This window comes from Monomorium pharaonis, chromosome 10 (assembly GCF_013373865.1).
Source record: "Monomorium pharaonis isolate MP-MQ-018 chromosome 10, ASM1337386v2, whole genome shotgun sequence".
Classification (NCBI taxonomy): Eukaryota; Metazoa; Arthropoda; class Insecta; order Hymenoptera; family Formicidae; genus Monomorium; species Monomorium pharaonis.
Genome location: NC_050476.1, coordinates 13,134,260 through 13,155,933, shown reverse-complemented (window position 1 = coordinate 13,155,933; position 21,674 = coordinate 13,134,260). Strand labels below are relative to the sequence as shown.

Here is a 21,674-nt window from a genome sequence, read left to right as displayed (position 1 = left end):
GATGGGGATGAAACCCTACCCTTGCACCCCCCCACCGTGTGTGTGTGTGTGTGTGTGTGTGTGTGTGTGTGTGTGTGTGTGTGCAAAGCATGCTCTGCACCACATGGGTTTACGACTGTGTCCGTTTCGCACTGTGTCCGTTTATTACTGTGTCCGTTTTGTTCATGCGCATTCGGTCCATGCGCATTTGGTCTGTGTCCGTTTGTTACTGTGTCCATTTATTACTGTGTCAGTTTATTACTGTGTCCGTTTGTTACTGTGTTCATTTGTTACTGTGTCCGTTTATTACTGATGTTTGGTCTGTGCGTATTTGGTTTGTGTCCGTTTGTTATTGTATCCGTTTGTTACTGTGTCCGTTTCACTCAGCCTGCTGTGTCCATTTATTACTGTGCGCATCTGGGACTCACTCTTCTTATTCCTTTTATAAATTGGGAAATTTTTCTCAAGAGAAAAACTAAACGCTATCAGTCTATGGAGTGGACTTTATATCAAAAACGGAAAAAAAATGTTAATTTTTTGGTCACATCGTAACAATATTTACTTAATATAACCCTAGTAGCAAAAAACATTGGCGCAATATGGGAAAGTAATATAGAAACAATATTCTCAATATTGGTCCAATATTGTAAAGTTGACGATTCATCGTATTTAGCCAATTTGTCTAAGAAGAAATATTGGTTCAATATTGGTTCAGCATTGGGCTAATATTGAACCGATCGATTTTTCATATTGAACATTAATTGCATTTTAATTTGGAACCAATATTTTATAACCAATATTGGCGTTACATTGAGAAACATTGGGAAAACATTGGCCAATGCATTCCCAATATATTCAATATTTAACCAATATTAGCCAATAATGGCCAATATACTGCCAATGTATTTTGCTACTAGGGTAAAAGATCTACGTACAGTTTGTACTTATGAAATTCATATCCATACATAGATTGATAGACAGGACAACAGGAACAAACAGCGCCGAGTTTTGAAAATTAGATTTTGATGTTTATTTGAGACAAAATTGTGATACAAAATTTAGGTTACATGCGCATAAAAAGTTGATAAGTAGAACGACATGAAAATAATGTTTTTCGTTCTTTCGATATAAAGTTTAATTCACAAATCGATACTAATATGTATACTTTAATTCTGGAAAAGAATTTTTAAGTTTATAAAGAATACATATAAAATACATATAAATTTTACTAATGATGTGCACAAATAAAGGCCTAAACACAATATCAGGAAACAGGCAATAGGAATGAAATAATGAAAAAGAGAAAGAGAGAAAGGATCTTCTTCTTTCTTTCTCTCTTTCTTTATTTCCTATTCCTATTGCTTGTTGCGTGGCATTGTGTGGTGGCCTTGACTCTACATTATCGACCCCGAACAAGTTTGAGAAATAGTCCAGCATCCCCTTATGTATAATTATACACAGCACTGCCATTTCTGAGCTGCATACACAGGACTGCCAGAGCAGCATAAGTACACAAGCAACGTGCCGTGTTATATGTATACAGGGTGTCCCAAATCTGGTGTGCAATACTTCATGGAAAGATAGACGAGATCGAGATGAACATAAAAATCCAATATAGTCTTGGTTAGGTCTATCAATAATCAAGATATAAATTTTTTAATTTATGCGAATGAGAGCGCGCCTTGCGCGCCGAAGGAAGAGCTCGAGCCGCTCGAGTCATAGCACGGCCTACTGTCTCAAGCATTGGCTGCCGGCGGTGGCGGGGGGAAGAAGGAGAAGCGTGGCGTCGTCGCCGTTCCCACGTCTCGCCGCACCGCGCCTAAGCTCGCGTCGATGGCTGCTAAGCATACTCGCGATTACATGACAAGATTATAAATTATTAATAAAAATATGACAAATTAAAATCGTAATAAACTTCTGTAAATAAGAAAGTCAAAAGAGATAAAGCGATGGAAACGTATGAATCCTGCAAATAATATAATATTTGCCGCATCAAATTCTCTTATCGTTTTTTATGGAATATTCAATTAACGAAGATTTATCACGATTGATTCTTTATACATTCTCCTTTCGTAACCATCTTATTAGAAAATTACAAAATGCACGAAATACTATCCCTAATATACACTCTTTGTAAAATAACACGATAGAAAAATATTCACGTTTGATCTAAGGACTTCAGGATAAATTATTCGATGCGACTTCTACGGTAATTATAGGTAATCAAAGATCAATGTTATGTCAAGTATCGTTAGTATGGTTAACTACAAAAGATTTTCTCTTGTATATGATAGAGAACTTCGAGTTTCTTCTATCGTTAATACATTATAAGTCACTGAAAATCTGTCGTAATTAATAATGCAATTAAAGGTAGAAGAAACTGTAAGTTTTCTATGGTTATAAAAGAAAATCCTTCGTTGTATTAACAATACATGATATTAAACATTAATTTTTAAGCATAATTATCGTAGCATCGCGCCTAAGCTATCGTGAAATCGTTACATCAAGAGGGAATATTTTTCAGTGTTATTACAAAGAGTGTAACATACTATGGATAAGTATTTCGCGCATTTTAGTATGACACCTCTCTCTCTCTCTCTCTCTCTCTCTCTCCTCTCATCCTCTCTATCTCTTCTTCTCTCTCTTCTCCTCTCTCTCTCTCTCTCTCTCTATTCTCTCTATCTCTCTCTCTCTCTCTCTCTTCTCTTTCTCTCTCTCTCTATCCTCTCTCTCTCTCTCTCTCTCTATCTCTCTCTCTTCTCTCTCTCTCTCCTCTCATCTCTCTATCCCTCTTTCTTCCTCTTTCCCCTCAAGCACTACGTAGTACACAAATACAATAAATATTACCACGTTTAAACAACATTAGTGGTATATTCTACTTTCATTATGTGTTGTAAATTGATTAAAATTTTAACAATTATCATTTCTTTATATTTTTAGTATTACACACGATCGAAAAAAAAAATTATCAAAAATTATCACTAAAACTGCGATAAATAATCAGCACGATACTTTCTTTCTGAGTGTCGTATTGTGTTTAATGTTAAAAATGTTAAAAAATAGTAATCTTGTTAAAAAAATTTTATATGACATTTAATGAAACTCTAATAATATTGATTGGAACTGTTGTTGAAAATGACATTTATCGTGTTTCTGTAAATACTTTAGAGGGAAAGATATTCTGCTAACTTCGCGAAATACATCTTTTTATCTTTGTCTTTTTAATATAAAAATTGTAGCAACGTTCTGCTTTATTTAATTACACATAATGAAAGTAGAATAGTACAAACTAATGTTGTTAAACGTGGTAATATTTATTGTATTTGTGTACTACGTAGTGCTTGAGAGGGAAAGAGGAAGAAAGAGGGAGAAAGAGAGAGAGAGAGAGAGAGAGAGAGAGAGAGAGAGAGAGAGAGAGAGAGAAGAGAGAGAGAGAGAGAGAGAGAGAGAGAGAGGTGTCATACTAAAATGCGCGAAATACTTATCCATAGTATGTTACACTCTTTGTAATAACACTGAAAAATATTCCCTCTTGATGTAACGATTTCACGATAGCTTAGGCGCGATGCTACGATAATTATGCTTAAAAATTAATGTTTAATATCATGTATTGTTAATACAACGAAGGATTTTCTTTTATAACCATAGAAAACTTACAGTTTCTTCTACCTTTAATTGCATTATTAATTACGACAGATTTTCAGTGACTTATAATGTATTAACGATAGAAGAAACTCGAAGTTCTCTATCATATACAAGAGAAAATCCTTTGTAGTTAACCATACTAACGATACTTGACATAACATTGATCTCTGATTACCTATAATTACCGTAAAAGTCGCATCGAATAATTTATTCTGAAGTCCTTAGATCAAACGTGAATATTTTTCTATCGTGTTATTTTAGGAGTGTATATTAGGGATAGTATTTCGTGCATTTTGTAATTTTCTAATAAGATGGTTACGAAAAGAGAATGTATAAAGAATCAATCGTGATAAATCTTCGTTAATTGAATATTCCATAAAAAACGATAAGAGAATTTGATGCGGCAAATATTATATTATTTGCAGGATTCATACGTTTCCATCGCTTTCTCTCTTTTGACTTTCTTATTTACAGAAGTTTATTACGATTTTAATTTGTCATATTTTTATTAATAATTTATAATCTTGTCATGTAATCGCGAGTATGCGTAGCAGCCATCGACGCGAGCTTAGGCGCGGTGCGGCGAGACGTGGGAACGGCGACGACGCCACGCTTCTCCTTCTTCCCCCCGCCGCCGCCGGCAGCCAATGCTTGAGACAGTAGGCCGTGCTATGGCTCGAGCGGCTCGAGCCCTTCCTTCGGCGCGCAAGGCGCGCTCTCATTCGCATAAATTAAAAAATTTATATCTTGATTATTGATAGACCTAACCAAGACTATATTGGATTTTTATGTTCATCTCGATCCCGTCTATCTTTCCATGAAGTATTGCACACCAGATTTGGGACACCCTGTATGTTGAATGCACATATTAGACGTGACGCGTCATGGATACATCATTTGTGTGCGTACGCTGCTCGGGCGCCTAAGTAAATACAATATTTAATATATTACGACACCTCTAAATAAAAGACCTAGGTAGCAAGGTGACGCCCACTGGACGTCAATAATTCGTCATTTAAGGTCGCGGACGTCATGTTACCAAGACGTAATAGTAACGTCATTTTTTTGACCTATTAATTACGTCAGTCATTTATCCATCCTCCAACGTATTTTCGATGTCATTTCTTGACTAATTAATAACGTCAGTTAATTGATCATTTTACGACGTATTAATAAGGTTTTATTAGTGACTAATTACTGACGTTAACTATAATTCTTTGTAATAATTGATAATTTAACCTCAAATGACGAATTATTGAGGTCCAGTGGATGACACCTTGCTACCTATAACTATTAATTATTATTTAAAGATTGGTTAATAAACAACATTATTAATAATTAATATAATATTTTATATAATTAATACTATCAATATTTTAGCATCATCCCAGACAGCACATAATATTTATGATAAATATTTATTAATATTTATTAATATTTATTTTTTTTAAATATATATTATATAAATATTTTACACATATTTTATATACACGAAGAAAAAATCTTTATTTAATATATTATTAAAATATAGACTAAATAGTTTATATAATATTTATGGTAAATAAAAGTAAAGATTTGTATAAGTAATATTTTGTAAATATTTATAATATTTATAAATATTTCATAAATATTTTTATAATATTTATGATAAATCTTTATGATTTGTCAAATCTAATTGTAAGAACACAAAAATATTTATAAAATATTTGGATAAATATTTATAAAATATTTAAATAAATATTATAAATATTTTATAAATATTTGCGTGCTGTCTGGGGTATAATTTAACTTTATTAAAAGAACAGAGCAAAAACATATTTTTAAAAGTTATTCCACATATTATTTTGTAACATATATATATATACATATATATTGTCACGACTTTTCCTGACCGGGAAAGCCGCGAGCAAAAAGCAGCGAAACCGATAGGGTAACCGGTACCCCCGATGCCGTGCTTGTCGCGCTCGAATCTCAGCCACGCTATCACGAGAAATTGTTGGGCGCCAGACGCGCTCGACGACGCGTCAATTCGCGAAAATCGATACGCCGAGGTGTCCTCGATCCTCGCGCGACAATCTCGACCAGCTCGGCCTAACGGTAGAGGGGCGGGGTGAATCGTAAGGGAGCAGGCGAATGCGGTAACACGAAGTGGTAGACAACACACTAGAAAAATAGACTCCGAACGTAACAAGTAACGAACTTTATTAAAATTAATAGTCAGACAGAAACAATAATATCACGGGACGCGGCATGCGGCGTGCCGACAATGCGGCGCCCCGGCGCGAAGCAAACCAAACAGAAACGCGAACGATACGCGGGAAGCTCCCGCGGTAGGCACGCGGCCGACAAGGACAGACGATGGAATCTCCCGCGCACAATGAATTTCGGACGTTCGAACGTGCCGACACTCCCGGCAACTAGAGAACACGTCCGCGTGTCTCGCGGGGGTCACAAAATAATCGCCAGCCGCTGCCGGACTACACGCCGTCGCGAAACCGGACGTCCCGTCCACCCGCTACTCGCGACGCGATACTCGCTTGCGCGAGGGCTTTGCGGCGCACACGGTCGAGGGGAATCTCCGACGGAACCCACGCGTCCTCACAATCGTCCTCCCCGTGGCTCGGCGCTTCGGCGTCCCGCCCGCTTGCATCCGATGTATCCCCAATTACTGACACGAACGTATGACCGCCCTGCGGCCCACGCGAATCACGCACCAACACAAAAACGGATGCAGAACGGGCCCGGGAACGCCTCGCCGGCCGGTAACCGCTCACACTAAGTTATCTTGGCTGGCCACCTCACCGATAACGTCCAAGGCGTCCTCCCTCGTCTCTCGGCTCGTCCTCTGGCTCTCTCGATGGCCCAGCACGCGCCACACCGATAATTTTTGTCTCTCGAGACACGACCCGCAACCGCAAGCCTGGACCGCTCGCACGCAAAAGCGGGGTGGATCGCGGTCGATTCCGGATCGACGCCGCTACCCCCTGTCCAGTCATGCGCATTGTTTCCGCGCCGCGACCCAATTGCTGCAAGGCACGCAGTCCTGCGTACGCAGGGACGTGCGCGCCGTAATCCTTCCGGGGGCCTCGCAGGCCCCCGCGAAATTTTCTTTCTCCCGCTGGGCCACTTCCCGAGCCGGGGCAGCGCCCGCGGAGACCTCCGCTCCCTGCGAGAGGACTCGACGCCTTCCTCGATGCGTTTGACCCCATCCGGGCTCCTTCACAGCCCTCCGGGACGTTCCGTCGTGGTGTTGGCGGGCACCGCCGCTTTAGGCTCCGGCCGTGGCTTTGCCGGGCCACGCCGAGTTCCCGTGCGGGCCGCGTGCTCGTCTCTCCCGGGCACCGGTGGCGTCCTTCCTTCTTCCCCGCATCGTCGTCGCTCTCTCTCCTCCTCTCTCGCTCTCTCGCCGCATTCTATCGGAAGGCGGCCGCCGCGCAAAGAAATCAAAAATATAAGAAATTAATACTACGCTCGCTAGGTCTGTCGCGGTTCCCCATGGAGATCCCCTCTCGCCTCTCGCCTATTTTCCCCGTACGGCGCGAATTCGCAGCCTGTGACGGGGGAGGAACGCTGCTACCCGTGGCAGCTGAGCTACCACGTCACAATATATATATATATATATATATATATATATATATATCCCATACAGCACATGTAGATGCTAAGAATGTTCGAAGGATATTGCAGCAGTATATTGCGTAAATTCTAAGAACATTCGAGATACGTACTACTATTTACTGAGAACATACTGAGTACATTTCTATTTCCGCTTTTTTCTGCTTCGTAGAATATACTAAAAATATTTTGCAGTATATACCAAGAATATCACTAGTATCAACGTAGAACCGATGATAAAATATGCACGGTACATACTTATTATGTTAGCTGGGCATCGAGTAACGGCGACGATGACAATGACAATACTTGTGTGGAAATTTCGCCTTACATATGGCTAGGTTCTGGACAGTTTTTCTAGATTCTGTCTAGCATCCATCTAGAAAAAATGGCTAGTACTAACCCAGATAGCACATGGATGAATACTAGGGCATTAAAAAATATGTCCATTTGAGATCTTTTTAGGTCCATTTCAGGTCTTTGTTTGGATGTTCACGGACATCCGAAGTTGTGAACAACGAGCGTCCATAAGACGCCCATTGAACGTCCATTGAACGTCCGAGCTCGGACATCGGGACGTTCATTGAGTAACCAAATAAGGTTCGACGGACGTCTTATGGACGCTCGTTGTTCACAACTTCGGATGTCCGTGAACATCCAAAAAAAGACCTGAAATGGACCTAAAAAGATCTCAAATGGACATATTTTTTAATGCCCTAGTATTCGTAATTATTGCTAAAATGAGTGTTTAAAAAATATAAAGGAGAGTTTATAAGCAATAATAAATACGAAATTCAGAATTAAATTATATATTTATTACATAAAACAAAATACAACATAATATAAATCAATATTTTAAATTATTGTAATTAAGAGATTTATGTATATATAGATATATTGTTGCGTGCGTCGCCCGGTATACTCCGCGACCGCGACTCAGCTGTTCGAAGACGGATCAATACTATTGATTTCCTGGACCGAGCGTTGTCAGCTGACGAGCGCTTGACGACGCGTGTAAACAACGAGTTGAATCTCGGTCTCGAGCCTTGTCGGACGCGTGAATAAAGCTGCTTGGTTTTACATTATAAAAGTGTCTTTCATTTCCGCGGCGCGCACGCTACATTTTGGGGGCTCGTCCGCTTGTCGGACCTTGAGGAACGCGCGCGGATCTAGTGATAAGTGCGCGGAGTGAACAGACGAGAAGAAGCGGAGAATTCGAAGGATGTCAATCCACCGTTCTCCTGTGATGACCCGATCTCACGCTTCTGCCGCTGCGGAGGGAGACAGAACGGATGTTCGAAACTCGGAGCAGGAGACGCCGGGGATCGTAAAGGCGCTCCTAGAGGAGATGCGGTTGCTGCGCGAAAGCCTGACTCAAAGGGAGGAGGAACAAGCCGCGACGCTGCGACGGCACGAGGAGGAGCTGCGCTTTTTACAGCTGAGTCTTTTGAATAATATTCCGCAAAACGGAAACGCGGGCAGTGAGTCGCGTGTGTCCGGGGCGGGCGCGGACGCGCGGCGAGAGGACGCGTTCGGTGCGGACGTGGACGCGCGGCGGGAGGATGCGCGAAGTGAAGCGCGAATGTCCGTCGGTCTAAAATTAAAGCCCGATACCTACGACGGGACGGCTCCGTTACGCGAGTTCCTCGCTCAATTTTTGCTTATCGCGAGTGCGAATCATTGGAGCGAGTCTGAGAAGGCGGTAGTTCTTGCTTCCTGTCTGCGGGGGAGGGCGCGTTCACTTTTGGACTCGTTTCCGGCTGACGAGGGCTCCATTTCGTTTGCGGAGCTCAAGTCAAAGTTAGAACTTCGATTCGGGGAAAGTGAGCTTGCGCAAAATTTTTATATGCAGTTCACGAATCGGAAGCAAGGGGCGGGGGAAGATTTCGCGACGTTAGGCGCGGATTTGGAGCGCCTATCGCGTAAAGCGTATCCCGAGTGCTCGTACGAAGTGCGCGATAAAATTTCTTGTTCGCAGTTTATCGCTGCGCTGTCGGACGGGTTTGTCAAACGCTCCCTTCAAGTTGAAGGGGTAACATCTTTACGAGTAACGGTTGAGCGCGCGAAGATGTTAAAGTCTTTTAATTTAAATAGCTTTTCGGAAAAAGGGGGGAGATGGAACAATAATTTCCGTTCGGAATGTAAGGGAGACGGAAATTCTCGATCGGAGCAGTCGGGAGTTTCAAAACGGAAAGAGGAGGACAAAGGAAAAAAGAATTATTTTAAAGGAAAGGAAGGAAACGGAGAGCGAAAAGGGAAAGAATGTTGGCAATGTGGGGCCACCGGGCACTTTCGTGCGGAGTGTCCGGCAAATAAATCGGGAAACTAAGTTCTGTCGGGTTTATTGGGGCCGGCTCGGCAGGCGGAGTTCGGGCTCCTGTTCCCGCGCGCGACGGGGCCGCTCTGGTTCGGCGACTTGACGGTGTGAGTGCGGCCGCGCGCGGCCGTTGTTATTTTACCGGATATTTAAATGGGAGAGTATGTAATTTTAAAATCGATACGGGCTCGGATGTATCGGTCGTGAGTGCTAAGAAGGCTGCTTCTTTTAACTAGGAGCGTATTATTTCTTGTGATTTGAAATATCCTACCGGAGAAAAAGTTCCGGTAATTTCTCGTATTACTGTTGAAATTTCTTTAGGTAAATTTTGTGTTAATTTATTGTGTTATGTCGCGGAGATAAGCGACGAATGTATACTCTGAGTGGATTTTCTCTCTGAGGCGGGAATTCTTGACGGTCTGTTTGAAAGCGCCCTCGGTTTAACGGGCAGCGAGGCGGAGAAGCGCGGGCAAATTTGTTCTCGGATTGAGGAATGCCCTGCTCGGCTCTCCGATCCTCTTTTGCGGATTTTTGAAGAAAGTTCTCAAGAATTTGAATTTTCTCAAAAACAAATGTTTTCGAATTTCTTGTCTGAATTTTCTTGTGTATTTTCTGAAAAGATTATTGCTGGTAATTGTAATGTTTTGTCGCATAACATAAAATTGTGTGATTCTCGCCCTATTAAGCAGGTACCTCGACGAATTCCCCTTCATTTACAGGCGGAAGTGAATAAAATTTTGGAAGATATGAAAGCCCATAAAGTAATAGAGGAATCAAATAGTCCTTGGGTTTCTCCAGCAGTTATGGTCAAAAAGAAGGACGGTACAATAAGGTTTTGTGTCGACTTCCGGAAATTAAATGCTGTGACCATAAAAGATTCTTTTCCGCTTCCAAGAATTGATAACATTTTGGATTGTTTAACGGGGAATTCGTGGTTCTGTACATTGGATCTTAAAAGTGGATATTGGCAGTTGCAGGGAAAAGAGGAAAAAGTCATCGCTTACTACAGTCGGATTTTCAGTAAGACGGAGCGGAATTATTGCGTTACCCGTCGTGAACTTCTTGCTGTCGTGGATTCAGTGAAGTCTTTCCATCACTATCTTTATGGACGAAAGTTTTTAGTGAGGACCGACCATGTTTCTCTTCGTTGGCTGATGTCCTTTCGGAATTTGGAAGGACAGCTAGCAAGATGGGTAGAACGCCTTCAGCAGTACGATTTTGATATCTTTTATCGGAGCGGAAAGGTGCACAAAAACGCCGATGGACTCTCGAGACGACCATGTTTGGAGACTTTATGTCGATACTGCATAAAGGTGGAATTAAATGAGGAATCTTCAAAGGAAGAGATTTTGGGACGTTTAATCTTTTCAAATAAGGAACTTCAGGAATGGCGTTCAGAGCAGCTTCAGGATTCTGTTGTTTCTTTGATAATTCGTGCTAAGGAGGCTGAGACTCGCCCTAATTGGCAAGAAGTTGCTTCAGGCGAACCTTCCTTGAAGATTTATTGATCTTATTGGGATTCATTGTTTTTGATTGACGGAGTTCTTCATAAGAAATGGATTTCCCCGAACTTGCGGAGAGATATTTTTCAAATTGTGGTGCCACGGCATAAAGTTCAGGAAATTCTTGAAGAAGCCCATGATTCACCTTCAGGGGGACATTTCGGTGTCAATAAGACCCTTCAGAAAATACGAAAGCATTTTTATTGGGCTACCAGCAAGAAGGACGTGGAGAGATGGTGTGCCTCTTGTAAGGTATGCGTTGCTAGAAAAGGGCCCATTGGGAAGGGAAAGTCTCCCTTGGAAATTTACAATGTGGGCGCACCTTTCGAGAGGATACAAGTCGATATTCTGGGTCCTCTACCGGTTTCTTCTTCAGGAAATAAGTATCTCCTAGTGGTAGTGGATTGTTTTACTAAATGGCCAGAAGCTATTCCCTTAAAGAATAAAAGAGCTAGTACCATTGCAAGATCACTTGTGGATCAAGTATTTTCTCGACACGGAATTCCTTTGGAGCTTCACACGGATCAGGGAAGGAATTTTGAATGTAGTCTTTTCAAGGAGATGTCTTTGCTTCTAGGGATGAAGAAGACGCGTACGACTCCTCTTCATCCACAGTCTGATGGACAAGTCGAGCGTCAACATCGCACAATTCTTGATTATTTGGCGAAATTCATTTCTGAAAACCAGAAGGATTGGGATCGTTGGATTTCACTTTATCTTTTGGCTTTTCGTTCGTCAAAGCAGGAAGCAACTGGAGCTTCTCCTGCGGAAATGTATTTGGGACAAGATTTACGTTTGCCTCTAGATCTTCTTAGAGGCAACCCTCCTTCTTCCAAGAAAGAAGAGAGGACTGATTTCATTTTCAGATTGAGGCAGAGATTAGATTTGATGCATCGTTTCGCTCGAGAGCGTCTTTCAATTAGCTCCAAAAATGCTAAGTTTTGGTATGACCAACGGACTAGACAAGTAAATTTCGAACCAGGGCAGAAAGTATGGTTCTTCGATCCTCGACGGGTTCCTGGAAGAGCTCCTAAGTTGCAGAGTTCTTGGAACGGTCCGTGGAAGATAGTCAACAAATTGAATGATGTATTGTATTGTATTCGGAGATTTCATAGAAATAAAGTCGTTCATGCAAACCGTTTGGCTCTTTTCATGGAGAGGGAGTGAAGCCGATGTGAGTTTAAATCGAACCGATACGAATCCGAGCCCGAATACGAAATAGGGGGTTTATTCTAATGTTAACACTGTTTTGAAGTCAATTTTAGTTCATGTTTTTGTGTTTTTGTTCTGTTTGTTTTCTTGTGTGTTTCAGTTGCTCTTCGGAGAGCAGTTTCTTTTTAGAAGAAGGGCGGACAAAGAGGGATCTCTTTCGGAAGGAGGTCGCTACTTGTAGGGAAGAAGACTGCCTCATCCACGGTTTTTGACCGTGGTTTTCCCGTGGAACTTAGGGCAAATGCCGAGGCAGAGGACGGGGAGCTTTTTAAAGCGTTGGGTCCACGGAGATAAATTCCCCCCCCGATCCTGAAAAAAGAAGAAAGAAGTGCACAAGATCCGACGTCGAGGGACAGTATCGCAAGGGGAGTGGAGCACGGGGACGCGGAAGGATTCGGGAGGTCCTGCGTGAGAGCTGGATGAGCTCGGCGTGAGAGGATGCCCGTGGTAGTCCTTGCAGGGGACGAAAAACTTCGGTGGACGTGGCTCGGGAACCCGTTGCAGCAGCTCGGGAAGAGCAGGAAATCGTCCGGGAACCGAGGGAGTCTTCTGCGGAGAGCGCTAAAACTGTTTCCCTGATTGTCGGGACGACAATCTAGAAGAAGGGGGGCAGTGTTGCGTGCGTCGCCCGGTATACTCCGCGACCGCGACTCAGCTGTTCGAAGACGGATCAATACTATTGATTTCCTGGACCGAGCGTTGTCAGCTGACGAGCGCTTGACGACGCGTGTAAACAACGAGTTGAATCTCGGTCTCGAGCCTTGTCGGACGCGTGAATAAAGCTGCTTGGTTTTACATTATAAAAGTGTCTTTCATTTCCGCGGCGCGCACGCTACAATATGTATATATTATATAATATAATGTGTATATTTATACATACATATTTATTTATTTATTAATAATATAAATCAATATTATAATTATAATTAAAATTACATATAAATTATAGACACCCATAAAATTTGAAAATTTTACATATATAAATATATCTTGGAATATTCTTGGAATTAATTATTTCATGGCTATAATTATAACATTTATATATAATTTCAGTTTTTAATATATAATCATACACTTTCTAAAAATGTAAAACTATTATAATACATACGAATCATTTAATAATTTCTATATATTTGTAGAAATAATAAATATTAAGGACGGACACGAACGACCCTAGCAAACACAAAACACTGCAGCAATATTGCAGCAATTTTGTACTATTGCTGTAATATTGCTACAATGTTATAACATTGCCGCAATATTGCTGCTATGTTCTGTGTTTACTAGGACTCATTGTATAAAGAAAATCATTGTGTGTACTGAGATAGTAATTAAGACTGTTTTAATAATTAAAAATCGACAATATGAATACTTCGTAGGATATCTGGTCTTGGACTCGTTTAAATATTGGTCCTTTCAGATCCATTTCAGGTTTCTTTTTTGAATGTTCAATGGACGTCCGAAGTTGTGAACAATCAGACATTGATGGATGTCTGAAATCGGATATACGACGGACGTCTATTTCATGTTCATGGACGTGTGGACATAAAATGGACACAAAATAAACGTCCATAGGATGTTCTGTGCTGTCTGGGAAGCTGTATATGTAACCTGCTGAATCTTAGCCCTTGAACATATAATCTATCCAAAAAGTAGTTAATGTTTCTCGCTACTTCTTGGCCACTGCATAAAACCAAGGAATCAAGGATTAAAATTTTATTTTTATATTTTCTCAATTCTCGGAAGCTCTATTCAAGTTGCGGAGGCCCAAGGAATGGGGACTCTCTTCGAGTAACAAAAATGATACCACACTTTATTGCTAGGTAAGCCTATTGAGCTCAATACACTGAGATCCGAGAGTTAATTCGTTGCTGTGGGTGGTTTTCTTTTATTGGCCTTTTGGTGTAAATTTTCTTACGAGAAGCGCCGCGCTTTCGCCTAGCAGCGATCTTGCGAACTACTCGCGGCGGAATAATGATATATATATTATAGAAGATATTGTAACAATATTCTCAATATATTATGTACGGTATATATATTCACAGTACGGTAATCAAAATAAAGAAATTATTTCGTCATTTTTGGTGACGTTACATTTTTTGACGCCAAAAATAAACCTTAAGCATTAAAAGGTATTTAGATTGCATATATAACTCAAAAGTAAATTCTAAAAATATAGGAAAAATAATATACTGATTTAGATATAACAGGTATATTCTAATAATATACAAATAATGATATATTAAAAAAGATATTATAAGAATATTCTTAGTACATTATATACGATACGTATGTTCACAGTATGAGTACAGGATATTCTAATGATATCATGTGCTATGTGAGATATATATAAGATATAAATATTCAGTATCTATAGGAATTCAAAAATTAAATTAATATAGAGCGAATTTGTAAAATAGAAAAATAAAAAGGATTGAAATACAGATATTAGATTAGATAGATAGAATGAAGAAATAGACGTATAAATGTATTAGAAATTGTAAATCAAGTTCCCTTCTGATTATTGTAATGTTGAAGAAAATAAAGATTAATTATTATATACAAAATTAATATTTATTGTTAATGTAATATTAAAGCAGGAAACCCGGGAAAAAATATTTTATATAAAAACATATATAAATACACTGAGCAACAAAATTAACGCAACAAAAATTTTGACCAAAATTTGACTCAATTTCAAATAATCATAACTTCGCGAAAACTTATCGTATTGGAAAGTTCTTTTTTTCATTTTAAAGCTTGAAGCCTCTATTTTAAAGAGCGTTTGTCAGATTTTGATCCTCTCCTTTTCCCTTTTCGGCATCTCTTTAAAAGTAAGAACATGTTTTGTCTTCAAAAATTTTCATGCTTTGACGCACTCCACGGGGTGCAATGAATTTTTCTCGTAAATTTTATAAAAATTATCGTAAAATATGAACTTTTCCCTACAAATTGAAAAAAAATTGAAGTCTGTACGATTTTTTTGGTGGAGTTATTAAGATTTAAAAAAAAAAGGTTATTTTGACTCTTATCGCTTGTTACTCGGGAACAAATCAACGTATACCGCTCAGCAAAAAAGCATTGGAAAGCTGAAAGTTTGTACTTTCAAATGCTATTATTAATGCTCTTTTAAAGAGATGCCGAAAAGGGAAAAGGAGAGGATCAAAATCTGACAAACGCTCTTTAAAATAGAGGCTTCAAGCTTTAAAATGAAAAAAAAACTTTCCAATACGATAAGTTTTCGCGAAGTTACAATTATTTGAAGTTGAGTGAAATTTTGGTCAAAATTTTTGTTGCGTTAATTTTGTTGCTCAGTGTATATATAAAATATGTCCATATATGTTTATATTTATAGCTTCCTTTTTTTGTAAAATTTCTGTTTGATATAAATAAATAATAGTCATACTGAAAAGATAGAAATTAATTTAAAGAATAATTTTCGCATTGCTTCTTTTAAAAAAGCTAAGTACGAAAAATTGTCCATATATAATCAAATATATTCCGGAATATATCTGGTTATATATAGATAATTTTTTATACTTAGCTTTTTTAAAAGAAGCAATGCAAAAATTATTTCTAAAATTAGTTTCTATCTTTTCAGTATGACTATTATCTTTTTATATCAAACAGAAATTTTACAAATAAAAGGAAACTGATATAAACATATATGGACATATTTTATATGTATATATTTATATATGTTTTTATATGAAACATTTTTTTCCCGGGAAGATATTTCATACACCTATAAGTATTATCGATACCATATTATATATTATTTATGTATTCAATAATATAATACTTAATTGTATTTCATTTAGTACACACTTGGACAGGAATGCCATATGAAATGAGCTCTCTTCTAGGATTTCTATAGTGTATGTTACGTATTCTATATATAATAGAAGTCGAAATGCAACTAATTTCATATGGCCAGGCATTCCTGTTCGCATGTATACGTCTAATCTGAAGAATATTGCATGAACGTTACAATATCCCAACAGCATCATATAGATTTTGTATTATATAGATTGATATTCTGTTCTTGCAACGTCCTTCAATAAGTGTGTGCAGTATGATATTTGATAAAGGTACATATATTTTATTGTAATGGCAATATTAAAATGATTTTATGTTTTAATAACTTTATTTGTATAAATTCATTAATCATAATTATTAAAACGTATTAAAATATATATTTAAGAAACAAAGTGTATAAAATATTTTAATTTTGATTATTTTTTATTTTTTGTGCTTTAAATTTTTTATTTGTTAATATATTTAGATTTAAAAAAATAAAACATGTTGCAATTCAAGAAATTTGAAAAAAATGTTTTGTTATTCAAATTTCATACTTGTTAATATATTATAAGTATAATAAATAAAAAGTATTGTCTTACTTATAAACGCAGTCGTATAACGTTTCGAAATGTTTACATATCTTTTAAAGATGGCAATTTCATTATTATCCTTTAAGTCATCATAAATGAGCTGAATTTGTTCCATTAAATATCTTAACTATTTGTTTAAAAAAATTTATTTTAGTATTTATATATTTTTTATAAAAAGAGAAAAAAACTCTAAAGATTGCAAAATTATATCATGTAAATGTTTATTAAAATATTAAGTATAATTAACTTACTTTATCACCGTTAACGTAAAACGAATTGTATGTAACGATTAAAGTAATGACAACAAATAATATAGAACAGAACTTTATGACATAATCTGCAGTACATTTTGAAGTCACAAGTGTTGCAAACTGTAATTAAAAACTTTTTTAGAAGCATTATACATGTCTTTATCATTTATCCTTTTAAACATAAACCTGATTATACATTATGTTAATGTTTTTTTTTTAAACCGAGTTTTTGAAACAATTTTTGCTGTTAAAATTCTAATAATAATTTATTCTATTTTTTTAAATTATTATACAAAAATATACATTGTACTTATTTATAAATAGGTTTTTATTTATTTAAGAATCAATCTGTTAATATTATTTAAAAAATAACGTCCCTGTAAATAAGATATCACTAATACCAGGGTAATGAAAATGCAAATTAAAAAATAATGCATTACTTATTATTTTTTAAATAAATAATTATTTCTTTACTCATTAATCATTTCAAAACCCGAGTAGAAAATGGTTAGGGAAATCCTTATGTAGCATAAGGCCCCGATGAGGATTTAATAAGGATGCCATAAAAAGGGGTACCTTAATATTACCACATCAGGGCCTTATAAGGTATTATTAAGGATGCCTTAAACTTACTGAGTAAGATTTTGTTATGGAAAACTAACAAGGGCCTTACAAGGTGTTATTAAGGATGCCTTAGATTTACTAAGTAAGATTTTGTTACGGAAAGCAAAAAAGGGCCTTGCAAGGTATTATTAAGGATGCCTTAGATTTATTAAGTAAGATTTTGTTACAAAAAGCTAATAAGGGCCTTACAAGGTACTATTAAGGATGCCTTAGATTTACTAAATAAGATTTGGTTACGAAAAGCTAATAAGGACAAGTTGCGATATCGAAAAAATGTTAATGCAGTTCTTGGCAATAATTTTTGTAACAATTAGTTGCAAAAAAAATTTTTTTGCAATTTGTTATAAACAAATTAACAAATAATTATCCTAGCCTGAAATAAACGACGGAAACATGTATAATATGTCTATGTTTATAACAAATAATATAATGTTTATAATATATATGTTCCTTGTTTATAACAAATTATTAACAAAATTTTTTGCAACTGATTTTTGTTGCAAAAATTCGTTTTTTTTTTTATCAAAACGGTCATTTTTTAAGTTATTCCACATGCTATTTCTTGTATGTGAAAATTAATAAAAAAATTTGTTAATTAATATTTATTTATAAAAATATAATTTAACTAAACATGTTTCATCTTTTTAACATCTATTGAACTGATCTACAACCCGTATGTATAACATATAAATATCCACAAACATCAATGGTTCATGGATCAATTCGAGGTATCAGTTCCTGTACGATCTTAAAAGTCAAGCAGCGTTCAAAGTGGTTCGCAGATGGATGGGTGACCGTTTTTTCGATTGCAGAAAATGCTGTAATAATGGCCGAATCAGGCATGCCGGATTTGACGTTTGGTCCTGATCTGAATATGGTATACATAATATAACCCCCAAATTTTTATTTTTATTACATCCCTTATCCCAGGGGTTGCCAGATCTGGCCCGAATAAGGCCCTGTTAATATTTGTTTGTAGGGCCCTGATAATTTTTCCTTTAAGGTGCTCTTAAACCATTTGTTTCACTTCCTTTTCAGGCCCCTTATACATCCTTACTAGGGCCTGATTAATTTTAAGGAAGCCTTATCAGGGCCTTATCGGTGCTCTATTACATTTTCTACTCGGGAAGTAATGCGTAATGAAAAAAATCGCATTATTTATTAAGAAAGTAATGCGTAATTAAGGATCTTCGCATTAGTTATTTAAAAAATATTTTTTAATGAAACCGTAATGCATTACAAAAAATAATGCATTATTTAGAACCCCGATTAATACAATAATATTTTGAACAATAAAACAATAAAAACTACATATAACGTTTTTAAATATCTAGTTTTTATTGTTGTATACAATTATTATAAAAAATATTTCAGTAAAACATTAAAAATAATGTTTGAAGAAAACACATTGAAAACGTGTTATGAAGCCTTAGGGTAACAAAAATAGAGATTTATTAATGTGAGCATGCTCAAAATTATGTTTTTGTGTATAAGTACTAAGATTTGTAACAAGTAGTTGATCATTATTAATTCATAAGACATAAATTTAATAAAACAATTTTATTTTAAGTAAAATATATGGAATAAAATTTTAGTTTTTAAGTTAATAAAAAAGTCCTCAAGTATTGAAGTAATCCTCTACATTACGTAACATAAATGTAGTCAGTAAGTCAACATACCTGAAGTAGAACAGTAGTTACAATAATACTGTAGCAACAAAATGAATAAAATCGAACAAATTTTGATCGTTGATAAGGCCATAGACCAACTATCAGCAGAAAAGCACGGTTAAGACTGAAATATTCGTCTATGATACTGATCATCTTTCTACTAACATTAAATGCGTTTAAAAAAGATAAAAGAAACAAAAGCCCGCTTATTCCTCTCTATTAAGTATAAAAAAAATATAAATATCTTTATTTTTTACATTTTTTCTTTTTATAAAAGATGTTAAGTGCTATAATTCATTTTCTACAACTTAGTCTAATCGTGCGGTTATAAGATAATATAAAATATTTCTATGTGCAATTGAACACTTGCAATTTAACACTATAGCGTGTATGTGATAATCGCTGCCGATTACATTGAGCCAGCGCCGAGAGAACATCAGATGTTTCTTTCTCATGGAATATTGAGATAAAATTTTAAATAAAAGTTACGCATATATATGTATATGTATATTGTTAAGCCTAAACACAATGCTAGGCAACAGGCAATAGGAACAGGAAATAAAGAAAGAGAGAAAGAGAGAAGAAGATTCTTTCTGGCATTGTGTTTAGGCCCTTTCGCGCGCCGCCTATACTCCTCGCAAGTCAGCTGTCCGATTACGAATATCGATCGGCGACAGCAAGCAATTGCGAAGCAGCGGTGTCAGTTCAGACACTCCCGCCAGTAGGGCTGCGTGGGGCTGCGCGAGCGGTAGAAGTATTTGCTGTCTTTTTCCGTTTCGAGCTGTCACTAGAGAAGGAAAGAGACAACAGATCTCCCACCGTTTGTGCAACTGGTGTGGCATCGCTGTTGTCAAGCAACGAAAATAAACTAGTTGAAAAGAAATCGCGCGCTTATTCAGACGTGTCACGACATTAGTTTGTACTTGTTCTGAATAAAGCTTTTTGGTTCGTTCAGAAAAGCGAAAATGCTTTTTTTTCCTTCAGCGGACACGCGAAACATTTTAATTGCTCATTCGGAATCCTACAGAACACGCTCGAACGCGTGGTCTAGTGTAAGGGCTATCACACACAAAATGACATAAGCTGCATAAGTATAGCATAAAAGCTCAATTTAATATTTATTTTATATAAAAAAAATATTTAAAGTATTACCTAATAATAATATATAAAGTAGTATTTAAAAATATATGTATTCAATATTAATTTAATATTTATATTTCAAGCATTAATTATTTAAAATAATGTGATTTAGGACAAATATTTATATAATATTTAATTAATATTTATTTAATATTAACTTTACATGTTAATAAATTGTTTAAAATAATATTTACATAACATTTATTTCATGTTTGTGTAATATTTATTTCATCTTTAAAATAATATTTAAAATAATGCTTAAAAAATATTTTTTTAATATTAATATAATATTTAAGTTACAATAATTAATTATTTGAAATAATGATTTAGAACAAATATTTATATAATGTTTAATTTATATTTATTTAATTTTAACTTAACAATTTAATAAATCGTTTAAAATATTTATATAACATTTATTTAATTTTTATATTATATTATATTATTTATATTATATTAATTTTATCTTTAAAAAAATATTTCAAATAATATTTTATATTTATTTATTTAATATTAATTTAATGTTTAAGTTACAATAATTAATTATTTGAAATAATGATTTAGGACAAATATTTATATAATATTTTATTAATGTTTATTTAATATTAATTAACATTTTAATAAATTGTTTAAAATAATATTTACGTAATATTTATTTATTGTTTATGTAATTTTTCAACTAGTTTATTTTCGTTGCTTGACAGCGATGCCACACCAGCTGCACAATTATTTTGCATTTAAAAAGTCATTTAAAATAATATTCGAATAAATATTTGATAATCCTGGTTGAAAAGCTTCATTAAAAGATCGAGGACACGAGAACCCAATCAGCAATATTTTTTAAACGGTTTTTAAATATTTATTTTTAATTATGTTTACATTATTAGGGTTTACTTTATAAATAATGTTTATTAAATACTTATTAAACATTTAACAGAACAAAAATATTTTTTTCATAAATTATTCCATATATTCTATTTCGCATGTAAAAATGAGTAAAAAACTATAAAGCTTTATATTTATAAAAATATAAGTTAACTATATATTCAGCCTTTTGACAATATCTATTGAAATAATCTATAACAAATATGTATGCATAAACATGAAGTATTTATCACGAAATGTTATGTTGCGTACGATCCTTGAAGTTAAGCAACGTTGACGGTGGCTGACAGTTGGATCATGTGATCGCTTTTCGGGCGCAGAAATTAAACATGTCTAACAGATACGACTGTAGCTTGAAACATGTAGTCTTCTCTCCCTTACAAAATTATCGTAGAAATTAAATGATGCTAGATTGGTGAGATTACGTTGAATTTATCAAAATT

At 36.0% G+C, this 21,674-nt stretch overlaps 2 protein-coding genes across 2 annotated transcripts; one reads left to right on the top strand and one right to left on the bottom strand.

Annotated features, from left to right (window-relative positions):
• Positions 1 to 8,139: 8,139 nt before the first annotated feature.
• LOC118647711 lies at positions 8,140 to 13,075 on the top strand. Its single transcript, XM_036293110.1, has 2 exons — positions 8,140 to 9,348; positions 12,217 to 13,075. The coding sequence occupies exons 1-2, from the start codon at positions 8,462 to 8,464 to the stop codon at positions 12,278 to 12,280; spliced, it is 951 nt and encodes a 316-aa protein (XP_036149003.1). The 5' UTR covers positions 8,140 to 8,461; the 3' UTR covers positions 12,281 to 13,075.
• A 3,487-nt stretch (positions 13,076 to 16,562) lies between these two features.
• LOC118647787 lies at positions 16,563 to 20,387 on the bottom strand. The gene is made up of 3 exons (XM_036293298.1): positions 19,216 to 20,387; positions 16,913 to 17,032; positions 16,563 to 16,788 (listed from the first exon to the last, which is right to left on the bottom strand). The coding sequence occupies exons 1-3, from the start codon at positions 19,357 to 19,359 to the stop codon at positions 16,609 to 16,611; spliced, it is 444 nt and encodes a 147-aa protein (XP_036149191.1). The 5' UTR covers positions 19,360 to 20,387; the 3' UTR covers positions 16,563 to 16,608.
• Positions 20,388 to 21,674: the final 1,287 nt, after the last annotated feature.